Below are 15,221 nucleotides of genomic sequence, written 5' to 3' on the forward strand. Positions count from 1 at the left end.
TACATACATACACACATACATACATACATACACATACAATACACACATACATACAATACACACATACATACAATACACACATACATACATATATACATACATACAATACACATATACATATATACATACACACATACATACATACATACACATATACATATATACATACACACATACATACATACATACAATACACACATACATACAATACACATACATACATACACACATACATAAAATACACACATACATACATACATACAATACACACATACATACATACATACATACAATACACACATACATATATACATACACACATACATACATACATATAATACACACATACATACAATACACATACATACATACACACATATATACATACACACATACATACAATACACACATATATACATACACACATACATAAAATACACACATACACACATACATACAATACACACATACATACAGACATACACACATACATACATACATACAATACACACATACATACAATACACATACATACATACACACATATATACATACACACATACATACAATACACACATATATACATACACACATACATAAAATACACACATACATACATATAAACATACACATACAAACATAAATACAATACACACATACATACATACACACATACATACAAATAAACATATACATACATACATACATACATACATACATACATACATACATACATACAATACACACATACATACATATATACATACATACACACATACATACAATACACACATACATACATACATACATACATACAATACACACATATAAACACACATGAAGTGTAGCACGACTGACCTCACCAAGAAGTGCTGCACATCCACCATGTTACGTAGATTAATGGATGCCATTGATTGTGTCGTTTGTTTCATTACAAGCAATGTTTGCTTTTCATTCAATTCGATTTCTATGATGAGACAATAATTAAAATCAATGTTGAATTTTAAGCAAAAGTTTTTCATTAGAGAACTTCTTTTCAAGTGTTTTAGAGCATTCTTTGTCTATATTTAGAATAGTCTTTCTTTACAATTTATGCCAAAAAACAAACAAACATCAAAAGTGATCCCGACCCCTCGCTCAGCTCAGTGAAATTATATTTTTCGATGCAGTGTAAGTTTTTTCCGCCCTCCCTTTCCCCCTTAACCTAAACTCATGGATCCACACCTGGGTCATGGATCCATGCCTGGCAACACACGTTACAGTTTCTCTCATGATGTCACAGTCATGGTGGCATTATCGGGCACCGCATGTGAAACACCTCCGCACCGTGGCATCCAGAGCAATGACCGGACAGAACAGGCCACTGGCAAGGCCCTGCCAGGCCCAAATGTTGCATCGGTCCCACGGGACACAACTCAGGCACGAACCCACTCGCTCCCGCAAGAGTGTCCCGCTCCTGCTTGGCAGTTACCCACACCTGCGTTTCCCGTGCTACTCTTGGTCCTGTCTTCTCCGCTGCTTCTGGATTCTTGAGTGATTGTGGAGCTCGACTCTTATAGGAAAATCAGCCAATCAGATATCAACAGCTGGTCCTAGTGGCACGATTTACCCGTGCTCAGTTTCTGAAAACCTTTAAACCATTTGGTCATCTTTTCCATGCAGGTGTCCGTGTCCCTATCATCTTCAAAACTTCAAAACCAAACAATTGCGAGACGAAAGTCTTACTTGCGACACGGTCACAAAATCTCAAACCTTTAGAACAACTCGTCGACTTCTTCCACATTGCCAGTTTTGAAACACAAGATCATTTATTGATCTATTTAGTGCGCAGCCCATGGCTGCTGGTTCGTATGGTTGCTGGGAGTGCGGCCGTGCCCCTGATGCAGTGCTCCATGAAGGTTAGGGCAGGAATTTGGAAATTGGCCATGGGACCGGCGATAGCTCGCTTACTCTTCTCGAAGGACAACGTGGAATCTTTAACATCCACCAAGTAATGCCGACACGCGGAATATCCATTTTAACATCCATCCGAGGGAGGACACGCACATTGATGAATCACCCGGCATGTGAAACACCGGAATGACAGTTTAAAGCTGGGTCGGGATTCGTACCCAGGCTAGACAGCTTAGAGGTGAGGGAGTGTGCGTACCCCAAGGACATCCTGCCAACCCTAACACAAGAGAACGGTAAGAGCTTTCAACATCCTGTGCTATTCCTGCTAAATGGTGAATAGACAAAAGTAATACTGGCAATAAGAACTCCATCAACATAATTACAGTTTATACCACTTTGTGCAGCGTGAGTACTGCCTTTGGGAGTGCGGCTCATTTGGGAATTCCTCATTCATTCTGAGCACTTTGTTATATTCCTCATTCATTCTGATCACTTTGTTATATTCCTCATTCATTCTGATCACTTTGTTATATTCCTCATTCATTCTGATCACTTTGTTATATTCCTCATTCATTCTGATCACTTTGTTATATTCCTCATTCATTCTGATCACTTTGTTATATTCCTCATTCATTCTGATCACTTTGTTATATTCCTCATTCATTCTGATCACTTTGTTATATTCCTCATTCATTCTGATCACTTTGCTATATTCCTCATTCATTCTGATCACTTTGTTACATTCCTCATTCATTCTGATCACTTTGTTATATTCCTCATTCATTCCGATCACTTTGTTATATTCCTCATTCATTCTGATCACTTTGTTATATTCCTCATTCATTCTGATCACTTCATTACATTCCACATTCATTCTGATCACTTTGTTATATTCCTCATTCATTCTGATCACTTTGTTACATTCCTCATTCATTCTGATCACTTTGTTATATTCCTCATTCATTCTGATCACTTTGTTATATTCCTCATTCATTCTGATCACTTTGTTATATTCCTCATTCATTCTGATCACTTTGTTATATTCCTCATTCATACTGATCACTTTGTTATATTCCTCATTCATTCTGATCACTTCATTACATTCCACATTCATTCTGATCACTTTGTTACATTCCTCATTCATTCTGATCACTTTTTATATTCCTCATTCATTCTGATCACTTTGTTATATTCCTCATTCATACTGATCACTTTGTTACATTCCACATTCATTATGATCACTTTGTTATATTCCTCATTCATACTGATCACTTTGTTACATTCCTCATTCATTCTGATCACTTTTTATATTCCTCATTCATTCTGATCACTTTGTTATATTCCTCATTCATACTGATCACTTTGTTACATTCCACATTCATTCTGATCACTTTGTTATATTCCTCATTCATACTGATCACTTTGTTATATTCCTCATTCATTCTGATCACTTCATTACATTCCACATTCATTCTGATCACTTTGTTATATTCCTCATTCATTCTGATCACTTTGTTATATTCCTCATTCATTCTGATCACTTTGTTATATTCCTCATTCATTCTGATCACTTTGTTATATTCCTCATTCATTCTGATCACTTCATTACATTCCACATTCATTCTGATCACTTTGTTACATTCCTCATTCATTCTGATCACTTTTTATATTCCTCATTCATTCTGATCACTTTGTTATATTCCTCATTCATACTGATCACTTTGTTACATTCCACATTCATTATGATCACTTTGTTATATTCCTCATTCATACTGATCACTTTGTTACATTCCTCATTCATTCTGATCACTTTTTATATTCCTCATTCATTCTGATCACTTTGTTATATTCCTCATTCATACTGATCACTTTGTTACATTCCACATTCATTCTGATCACTTTGTTATATTCCTCATTCATACTGATCACTTTGTTATATTCCTCATTCATTCTGATCACTTCATTACATTCCACATTCATTCTGATCACTTTGTTATATTCCTCATTCATTCTGATCACTTTGTTATATTCCTCATTCATTCTGATCACTTTGTTATATTCCTCATTCATTCTGATCACTTTGTTACATTCCACATTCATTCTGATCACTTTGTTATATTCCTCATTCATACTGATCACTTTGTTACATTCCTCATTCATTCTGATCACTTTTTATATTCCTCATTCATTCTGATCACTTTGTTATATTCCTCATTCATACTGATCACTTTGTTACATTCCACATTCATTCTGATCACTTTGTTATATTCCTCATTCATACTGATCACTTTGTTATATTCCTCATTCATTCTGATCACTTCATTACATTCCACATTCATTCTGATCACTTTGTTATATTCCTCATTCATTCTGATCACTTTTTATATTCCTCATTCATTCTGATCACTTTGTTACATTCCACATTCATTCTGATCACTTTGTTACATTCCACATTCATTCTGATCACTTTGTTACATTCCACATTCATTCTAATCACTTTGTTACATTCCTCATTCATTCTGATCACTTTGTTATATTCCTCATTCATTCTGATCACTTTATTATATTCTTCATTCATTCTGATCACTTTGTTATTTTCCTCATTCATTCTGATCACTTTGTTATATTCCTCATTCATTCTGATCACTTTGTTATATTCCTCATTCATTCTGATCATTTTGCTGTATTCCTCATTCATTCTGATCACTTTGTTTTATTCCTCATTCATTCTGATCACTTTGTTATATTCCTCATTCATTCTGATCACTTTGTTATATTCCTCATTCATTCTGATCATTTTGCTATATTCCTCATTCATTCTGATCACTTTGTTATATTCCTCATTCATTCTGATCACTTTGTTATATTCCTCATTCATTCTGATCACTTCGCTATATTCCTCATTCATTCTGATCACTTTGTTATATTCCTCATTCATTCTGATCACTTTTCTATATTCCTCATTCATTCTGATCACTTTGTTATATTCCTCATTCATTCTGATCATTTTGTTATATTCCTCATTCATTCTGATAACTTTGTTATATTCCTCATTCATTCTGATCACTTGCAATCCTAGTTCCAGTTGTATTCTCAATCCATTCATTTTACAAACATCACAACGCTTCGCCCACATTGGTGTAGGAAGGTTAAACATACTAGGGCGTTGACGAGCTTGTCGATGGTTCGTTCGCTGACTCCTTCCTCATAGGCAACATAGTCGGAGCGGAACAGCTGCTTTGGATTGCTGGAAAGGAGCTCCAAGCGTTGTTCCATCTTGTTAGGGCTGGAGGCCACAGAGAAGATCTTAATTCCATTGTCACGGGCATGCTCCGTTGCCATAAGTACACCGCCACATGGCTCACCAGTAACGTGGCCGTCTGAAAGGATAACAAGACGTGTTACGATGTCATTCTACCATCCAAAATAAATAACAACAAGCCCTCCTATTGGGACTATCAATTAATTGGTGAGTTTAAGACCTACAGGGTATTGAGCTGCAGGTAGAGGGGAGACCAAGTCGTTTTTATGTGCGACAACAGACCCTGCAGGTGGAGTCTTTATAATTTGTACATCATATATATATATATATATATATTACATACAGTGGCCTGCAAAAGTATTCACCCCTTACCAATAATTCCACATTTCAATGAATTACAAATTATGTTGAAACAATTTTTCCAAATGAACTTTTATATTCATAACTGAAGAGACCAAACTAAACACTGTTATAGTTGAAGGAGTTTACATTCATGTCAGTAATACCTGCAAAATACATGTACAAATCAAAATTCACTTGTTGCAAAAGTATTCAGCCAGGTCAGGTGATCAGTACTTGGTGGAAGCACTCTTTTTGGGTAGGTAGGTTTACCAGCTTTTCACATTGAGATGGTGAAATCTTTGCCCATTCTTCACATGAAAATTGCTCTCGTTCTGCCAAGTTTGATGGGGAATCATCCATGAACTGAAATCTTCAATGTCTTGCCATAAATGCTCAATGGGGTTCATGTCAGGACTTTGACTAGGCCCCTCAACAACATTAATTTTCTTCTCATTCAGCCAATCCAGTGTGGTTTTAGCTTCGTGCTTCGGATCATTGTCCTGCTGAAATGTGAATCTCCAACCCAGTTTCAGATTCATCGCTGACTCAAGCAGGTTTTCATTAAGGATTCTCCTGTACTTTGCTCCGTCCATTGTCCTTCTATCCTGACAAGCTTGCCAATCCCTGCTGATGAAAAGCATCCCCATAACATGATGCTGCCACCACCATTCTTGACAGGAAGGGTAGTGTTGACTGGGTCATGTGCAGTGTTCGGCTTGTGCCAGACCTAACACTTTGAATTTAGACCAAAAAGTTCAATTTTTGTTTCACCTGACCACAAAACCTTTCTCCAAATGCCTGAGGTATCATTAAGATGCTTTTTCACATACTTTCACACTTTTTCACATCACAACTCCATACGAGCTTTTAGAGGTGTCTTTTCAATAATGGGTTCTTTCTTGCCACCTGTCCATAGAGGCCAGTTTTGTGAAGGGAACGGGACATTGTTGATTGATGAACTCTGACCCCCATCTTGTACATCGAGCCTTGTAGATCTTTCAGTCATTGTTGGATTGAAAGTGACATCCCGAACCAGTTTCCTGTTTACCTGGCTGCCGAGTTTGGATGAGCGACCTGATCTGGGTAGAGTCTGGGTGGTATGATGCATATTCCATCTCTTGATGATGGATTTCACTGACTCAAAGGGATAATGAGTGATTTTGAAATCTTCATATAACCCTCTCCTGAAAGATGCTTCTTCACCACTTTAAGTCTGACTTCTTCGGAAAGCTCCTTGGTCTTCATGTTTGTCTTGTTTGTTGACCAAGTGAGTTGCACCTTAAAACTCCTCAGACAAGTGTGGAAGATTAATTTTTAAGTTAAACTTAAAACAAATAATTTACTCCTGAAGTGATTTCCAGTTAATTATGCAAAGGATTCTGTTACGTGGTCCCCTCAGTGCATACCAGGTCTCGGTGACCCCCGGACCGTGAGAGGACCTTCGCCAGCAAATAGTATTATATAGGCGCATTCGCCACGCAATCCATAGGAATTTCACCCAGGCGACAACTGATGTGCAAGTATATATTTCCAATGGTAATGATACCAAACACTTTCAAAGACACAACCACGGAGATTTTCCCCGAGCAATCAACAATACACAACCAGGCACAATCAATATTACAACCATGTGAACTCATCTACACAAACTCTAAGATGGCCATCTTAATCTTATACATTCCTCACGTGAGCCCCACTCCTGACTCCCTCCGTGGTCAATGTCTCTCCTCTCCGCACACGGGCGGTTGAACGAGCCCCGGGCGGACGTGCTCTAAACGTGCCGTCTCGGACTGGGGCCGCGGCTGCAGCGCACCTCCTTGCCAAGCCACGGGGCAAACCCAGCGCGGCGTCCAACGTGCGCGAGGCCCCAAGTGCGACTCTTACGCGTCCTTGTAGATGGGCAAAAACCCAGCGCGGCTTCCGACGCGAGCGAGGCCCAACGTGCGGACCCGTACGCGTCTTTGTAGACGGGGCAAAACCCAGCGCGGCTTCCGACGCGAGCGAGGCCCAACGTGCGGACCCGTACGCGTCTTTGTAGACGGGGCAAACTGTCCCGGACGCTTGGTTTCGTGCACGAACTCACAGTGACTGGACGTGTCCAAAGGTATTTACCGCCCAGGTAACTCCTCTCGCCAGACGTTTCGCAACGGCGCGTTTTCCGCGCAGCGTAAGGTCGATTCCACCTTCTCCTCGTCCCGGGGCGAGGAAGAAGAAGCACCGTCCTTTTCTCTCCTCGTGTCTTTTCTTCTTCCGTTTCCGGCCACTTCCGTTTCCGGCCACTGGTTCCGAAGGGCTCCTGACCCTCCCATCACAACAACCCTTAATATAATACACACGGATAAGCAACCTGAATGGTAATTTACATACATTCCCCTAAATATGTAACACTCCCCCCCTTCAAGAAAGAAAGTTTGAACCCAGCGAAACTTTCTTTGCCGGCCAATTTGGAGAAACAAACCAGATCACTCAACCCCCCCCCCCCCCAGATTAACTCAATCTGGACAAAGCGTCCGCCACGACATTGTCCCGGCCCCGTACATGTTCAATTTCCAAGTTGAACCCCTGCAAAGCCAAACTCCATCTCATCAACCTCTGATTTTTATTTTTCATTCTTTGAATGAAGGTTAAGGGGTTGTGATCCGTAAAGACCTTTATGGGAAAGGACGTGATTCCTAAATACACCTCATAATGTTGAAGCCCTAGCAGGAGAGCCAGGGTCTCTTTCTCCACGGTGGCATAATTTACCTGATGTTTATTGAACTTTTTGGAGTAGTAGCACACGGGGTGGTCCACCCCATCCTCATCTTCCTGTAACAAGACCGCTCCCGCCCCCACATCGCTTGCATCTACGGCCAACTTGAAAGGTGCCTGAAAGTCCGGAGCGGTTAGGACCGGAGAGCTCATTAGTATCGCTTTGACATGGGCAAAGGCCGCCTGACATTTGCCATCCCAAACGAATGGGGTCTCCTTTCTCAACAAACTCGTTAAAGGGGCTACCACATCCGAAAAATTCTTACAGAACCGCCGGTACCACCCCGCCATCCCTAAGAATCTCATCAGCTCTTTCTTCCCCTTTGGGACTTGGAAGCGATCGATAGCTTCTACCTTGGCGGTCACTGGTTGTACTTGACCCTGCCCTACTACATGGCCGAGGAACACTACCTGTGCTCTTACAAATTCACTCTTGGCTAAGTTGATGGTCAGACCTGCCTCGGACATCGTCTGAAAAAATGCATGGATTTGCTTAATATGGTCTTCCATGGTCATGGTGTGGATGATTACATCATCCAGATATGCCTCCACCCCCTCCAGGTCTGCAATGAGCCTATTAATCAGTCGTTGAAATGTCGCCGGCCCGTTCTTCAACCCAAAAGGGAGGACCTTGTACTGATATAACCCGTTCGGAGTGACCAAAGCTGAGATTTCTTTGGCTCTATCGGTAAGAGGGATCTGCCAATACCCTTTCAGCAAGTCAAATTTGGTAACAAATTTAGCTGGGCCTATTCGATCAATACAGTCGTCAATCCTCGGGAGCGGATAGGAGTCGGTCTTGGTCACTGCATTCACCCGTTTTAAATCCGTACAACACCGGAAGCTGCCATCGGGTTTCGGAACCAACACACATGGGGAGCTCCATTCACTGTTGCTTGGTTCGATGATGTCATTGTCCAACATATATTGCATCTCCTTCCGAAGGTACTCCATCTTTACCGGGTTCATCCGATAGGGGTGTTGTTTCACTGGAGTGGCCTCCCCCACCTCGATATCATGATATACTAAGTCCGTACGACCAGGTACATCTGTGAACAAATGTTTAAATTCGAACATTAGGCTGGACAGTTGTCCTTGCTGTTCCCTTGTTAAATGACCTAACTTCTCATCCAAATGATTCAACACTTCGGTGTTCGTCAATTTGGGGCAGGCCTGGTCATCCAAGTTATCAAACTTCACACCGGCGTTTCCGTCCATTGTCACTGGTACGACCGGTGAGACAGGAACTACGTCTTCCACCGGTTCCCTCTCATGATATTTCTTCAGTCGGTTGACATGACACAACTGTCGCTTTTTTCGTCGGTCGGGAGTGGTCACCACGTAGTCTGTCTCATTCACCCTCTCCTCCACTGCATAAGGACCGAAATATCTAGCCTGGAGGGGCTGACCTGGAACGGGCAGCAATACTAACACCCGGTCCTGAGGACTGAAATTCCTTATCTGCGAGGTCTTGTCATGTCTCTCCTTCATTTTCCCCTGGGCCCTTCTCAAGTTCCGTCGTGCCACCTCACACGCCTTTGCCAATCGGTTTTTTACTGTGGCCACATACTCCCTCATCGGTGTCCGGGACTCCTGTAGTAACCACTGTTCTTTCACCAATTTCAACGGTCCCCGCACTGCGTGTCCAAACACCAGTTCAAACGGGCTGAATCCCAAGGAATCCTGCACGGACTCCCTCGCCGCAAACAACAATAGGGGTATCCCTTCATCCCAATCCTTGGCACATTCAAAACAATACGTTCGGATCATATTCTTTAAAGTCTGGTGAAACCTTTCCAGGGCCCCTTGGCTCTCGGGATGGTAGGCGCTGGATCTTACTTGTTCCACCCCCAACAGGTGTACCACTTGCTGGAACAGTGTGGACATGAAATTGGTCCCCTGATCCGATTGAATGATCCTAGGTAGGCCAACCCAAGTGAAAAATTTAATCAAGGCCTTTGCAATAACTGCCGCCGTTATTTTCCTCAGGGGCACTGCCTCGGGGAACCTGGTGGACGCACACATGATGGTCAGTAAGTATTGATGTCCAGCTTTGGTTTTGGGTAAAGGGCCCACACAGTCCACAATGACTCGGCTGAATGGCTCTTCAAAAGCTGGAATTGGCTTTAACGGGGCGGGGGGAATTTTTTGATTCGGCTTTCCCACCAGCTGACAAGAATGGCAGGACTTGCAGAACTCCGCCACATCCCGTCGCAGTCCCGGCCAGAAAAAATGTACTAATATCCTGTCACAGGTCTTGTTCACTCCCAGGTGCCCGGCCCAAGGGGTCTCATGTGCCAAACTCAAGATCTCCTTCCGGTACAGCGGTGGCACCACAATCTGATAGTGAACTTTCCACTCATCGTCTGCGGGTACCTCCGGGGGCCTCCATTTCCTCATTAGGGTTTCCCCCTTCATGAAATACCCCACAGGTATCTTCGTAGCCTCTTCTTCCGTAACGGCTTTCTCCATTAACCTCTGGATCTCCGAGTCTTCGTGTTGTTCTTCCACTAGTCTCCTCCGGACCAGCGCGGTTTGCTCCACTTCGTTCTCTGCGGTCTCCGACGGACACTCCACGTCCCCTTGCGTTCCAGACGCTACCCTTTCTCGAAATTCCTGGGAATCCCTCCCCTGGTTATTTCCCTGTTCCGAGTTGTCTTCCCGTACCTCTAAGGGTTCCAACTCCCCCTCTCTTTCTTCCTCCTTCTCTTCCGCGTGCTTTCTACCCATAGCCCGAGTCACTGCACAGGATGGAAAGATACCCGGAATCTCCATCTCTAACCGAGTGGTGTTATTTTCCTTACTGGGCTTGTCCACCATTCTTGGATTACCCGAAACTCGCCCCCCGGCCAAATCATTCCCGATAATAAAAGAGATTCCCTCCACAGGAAGGGTGGCTTGTAAGCCTACGGTGACCGGCCCGGATACCAACTCAGAACTCAACTGGATGACATGAAGCGGAGCTTTAACATAGCCCCCGACCCCCTGTAAAAGCACACTAACCCCAGTTGCCGTCTTCTCCGACAATGGCAAAATGCCCTCCAGCATCAACGATTGGTGTGCTCCTGTGTCCCTCAATACCCTAACTGGCTTCTGGTTACTCGGGTCGCCATCCAGCGACACGAACCCCTCTGAAATGAAATGTTTGTAGCCCTCCTGAACAAGGTTCTCCCGGGACGCCGTACCTTTGACAGGGGAATCTTCCCCCAGCTCTGCTCTCCAAGAATGATTTCTCACACTTGCCAGTGCATTCGGAGTCGCACTAGACTGATTCCGTTCCGGGTTCTCCCTTTTTCGGAGGTAACATTGGGACATCAAGTGTCCAGTTTTATGGCAAAAAGCACAAGTAGGCCCGGGGGAGAACCTCGGGGTCGGCCTTGAGCCCCCCGAAAAATAAGTTTGTCTTGGGCCCGTAGCCCTCGGATTTCTAACCGTTGGGGTATCATAGTTGTCCCCATAATCATCTCGAGGCCGCCGCCATGTAAGGTCATTCTCCGCCCCGGGTGTTCCATAACTCCCCTGCTGAAGTCTAGGCGAGGAGTTAGGTTTGTGGACCCCTATTCGGTGGGTTAAGGCATAATCATCTGCCATGGTGGCTGCGTCCCACAACTTCGGTACTTTCTTTTCCTGCAGGTACACTTTGATGTCCTCGTGGACACACTGCTGGAATTCCTCCACCAGGATCAAGTCCCGCAATGTTTCGAAGTCTTTCCCGACTCCTTTTGACTCACACCACCGATCAAACATGTTTTCTTTCACTCTGGCAAACTCCACATGGGTCTCACTCTCCCTCTTCCTGGCATTCCTGAATTTTTGCCTGTAAGCTTCCGGAACCAACTCATAGGCTTTGAGGATGTGCTTCTTCAGTACCTCATAATCTGCACATTGGTCCATTGGTAGCGCCGAATAAATTTCCTGAGCTTTCCCCACCAGCACACTTTGCACGAGTATGGTCCATGCCTCCTCCGGCCAGTTTAATTGTCGAGCCACTTTCTCAAAGTGTGGAAAAAATTTCGCGACTTCTTTTTCACTGAACGGTGGAACCAGCCTCACATGTCTGCCCACATCCCAGGTTTTCTGGTTAGGTGTCGACCCCGTCAGCAAGGGTGGTGCCTCTCCCCGTTCTCTCATTAACTCCAGCTCCTTGAATTTGATTTCTTGCTGAAGCTGCATGTCACGTTCCTTTAATTCCCTTTCCGCTTTTCTCTCCTCTGCTTCGAGGTCCCTTGCAGCTCTCCTTTCCTCTGCTTGTTCCTTTTCTCTTCTTTCCTGGAGTTCTCTTTCCACTCTCCTTTCCTCTGCTTGTTTCTCTTCTCTCCTCTCCTCTGCTTTCCTTTCTTCTTCTGCTCTTTCCTTTTCTGCTTTCCTTTCTTCTTCTGCTAACCTTTCCTGGAGTTCTCGTTCCACTCTCCTTTCCTCTGCTTGTTTCTCTTCTCTCCTCTCCTCTGCTTTCCTTTCTTCTTCTGCTCTTTCCTTTTCTGCTTTCCTTTCTTCTTCTGCTCTTTCCTTTTCTGCTTTCCTTTCTTCTTCTTTGATCCGTTCCTGGCTCCGTAATTGCAACTCCAGTTTCCGGAGCTCCACGTCTTCTGGTTCTTCGGGTAGCCACTCCCAGGCCAACTCGTCCCATGTTCCTAATCCCACCATAGATTGTATCACCGTGGCCTGCAACTCTGCCTTCCTCAAATTAGTTCGGACCTCCAAGTTAAAATGTTTGGCCAATTTCAAGAGATCCGACTTTAGCAACGCTCGGAACTGTGCCTCACTCGGGGTTACCCCAAAGTTCTGTGCCACAAACGCCATGGTGCCTATCGTTAACACCTGTTAACCTTCACCCCAAGACTTTCCCCAATTTCTCAAAAAAAAAATATTACCAATTAATAATTAATTAATAAATTTTAATTACCAAAAATATTATTATTTTATTATTTTATACACTTTTAGATCCCGGACGTAGACCCAATTGCGAAACCGCAAATCGTAATTTGGACGAGCCCCCAATTCTGTTACGTGGTCCCCTCAGTGCATACCAGGTCTCGGTGACCCCCGGACCGTGAGAGGACCTTCGCCAGCAAATAGTATTATATAGGCGCATTCGCCACGCAATCCATAGGAATTTCACCCAGGCGACAACTGATGTGCAAGTATATATTTCCAATGGTAATGATACCAAACACTTTCAAAGACACAACCACGGAGATTTTCCCCGAGCAATCAACAATACACAACCAGGCACAATCAATATTACAACCATGTGAACTCATCTACACAAACTCTAAGATGGCCATCTTAATCTTATACATTCCTCACGTGAGCCCCACTCCTGACTCCCTCCGTGGTCAATGTCTCTCCTCTCCGCACACGGGCGGTTGAACGAGCCCCGGGCGGACGTGCTCTAAACGTGCCGTCTCGGACTGGGGCCGCGGCTGCAGCGCACCTCCTTGCCAAGCCACGGGGCAAACCCAGCGCGGCGTCCAACGTGCGCGAGGCCCCAAGTGCGACTCTTACGCGTCCTTGTAGATGGGCAAAAACCCAGCGCGGCTTCCGACGCGAGCGAGGCCCAACGTGCGGACCCGTACGCGTCTTTGTAGACGGGGCAAAACCCAGCGCGGCTTCCGACGCGAGCGAGGCCCAACGTGCGGACCCGTACGCGTCTTTGTAGACGGGGCAAACTGTCCCGGACGCTTGGTTTCGTGCACGAACTCACAGTGACTGGACGTGTCCAAAGGTATTTACCGCCCAGGTAACTCCTCTCGCCAGACGTTTCGCAACGGCGCGTTTTCCGCGCAGCGTAAGGTCGATTCCACCTTCTCCTCGTCCCGGGGCGAGGAAGAAGAAGCACCGTCCTTTTCTCTCCTCGTGTCTTTTCTTCTTCCGTTTCCGGCCACTTCCGTTTCCGGCCACTGGTTCCGAAGGGCTCCTGACCCTCCCATCACAACAACCCTTAATATAATACACACGGATAAGCAACCTGAATGGTAATTTACATACATTCCCCTAAATATGTAACAGTTTGAATAACTATGGAACTGAGAATCTGGTTTTATCTGTTAATCGAACTTATTCACATTTTATCTGCAATTTTTTTTTGCTTTATCATTTTGGAGTAATTTGTGAAGACTCTATATATCAAGTTTGATTTGAAGACATCATGAAATAATCTCAGGTGGCATCAAATTGTGAAAACTTTGGGGGTGAGGGGTAATTACTTTTGCAGGTCAACGTAATTCAAAAACTTGAAATTGTATCTGCTATATTATTGATATAATGCTTAATTGAATCTGCTGCAGTTCATGAAAATGAATAGAGAAAGTCACGTGATCGGTTGGAGCTGAGATGCAAGTTTCATTACAAACATTATTGAATTGAATTGAAAAACGAGTAAGTGAGGAAGTGAAAAAGGAGGAAATCTGATGTTCAACACCTGGAGGATATCTCAGAGGTGACATGCCATCCCTTGAGTAGTCTCGTCTGGGTTTGATTCTCAAGCCGACTATAAACAGGTATCCTGGTGTTGAGCAGGCATGTGGATTCACCACTGCGTGCTCAGTATGGCGGATGGTCTTTAAGCCGGGCTTCTCGTCTGATAGTGTAGCGGTTCCCGCTGAATGTACACAATCGCCTTGCACCTGCCAGGACGCGGCCAGGGCGCGATCGCCATGCCGGGCTCGTCCGGACGGGCCCAGACGCGCCTCTCCTGGGCATGCCCGGACTCGCTGTTCCCGGGCACGCCCGAACCTCCCGGGCACGCCTGGTCTCATCTTTCCCGGGCATGCCCGCTCTCACCTTTCCAGGGCTCGCCCAGAGCGCCCGGGCACGCCCAGCCTCGACTTGCCAGGCCGCGTCCAGGACGCCCGGGCATGTCCAGACTCGCCTTTCCAGGGCTCGCCCAGAGCGTCCGGGCATGCCTGCTCTCGGTTTTCCCGGGCAAACGCCCGGGCATAAATGTGTATATATACACAAAGAATTAAGTTAA

General features: G+C 44.4%; 1 protein-coding gene across 6 annotated transcripts in view; it reads right to left on the bottom strand.

Annotated features, from left to right (window-relative positions):
• Positions 1-15,221, bottom strand: part of COL6A2 (collagen type VI alpha 2 chain) — a 175,008-nt gene that overhangs the window by 128,140 nt on the left and 31,647 nt on the right. For all 6 annotated transcript variants that reach the window (XM_078786120.1, XM_078786119.1, XM_078786117.1 and 3 more), the window contains one exon: positions 5,053-5,273. In XM_078786120.1, the coding sequence (XP_078642246.1) occupies positions 5,053-5,273 (221 nt within the window). The remainder of the gene's footprint in view (positions 1-5,052; positions 5,274-15,221) is intronic.

Source organism: Myxine glutinosa, chromosome 10 (genome assembly GCF_964187855.1).
Source record: "Myxine glutinosa chromosome 10, kmMyxGlut1.1, whole genome shotgun sequence".
Lineage (NCBI taxonomy): Eukaryota > Metazoa > Chordata > Myxini > Myxiniformes > Myxinidae > Myxine > Myxine glutinosa.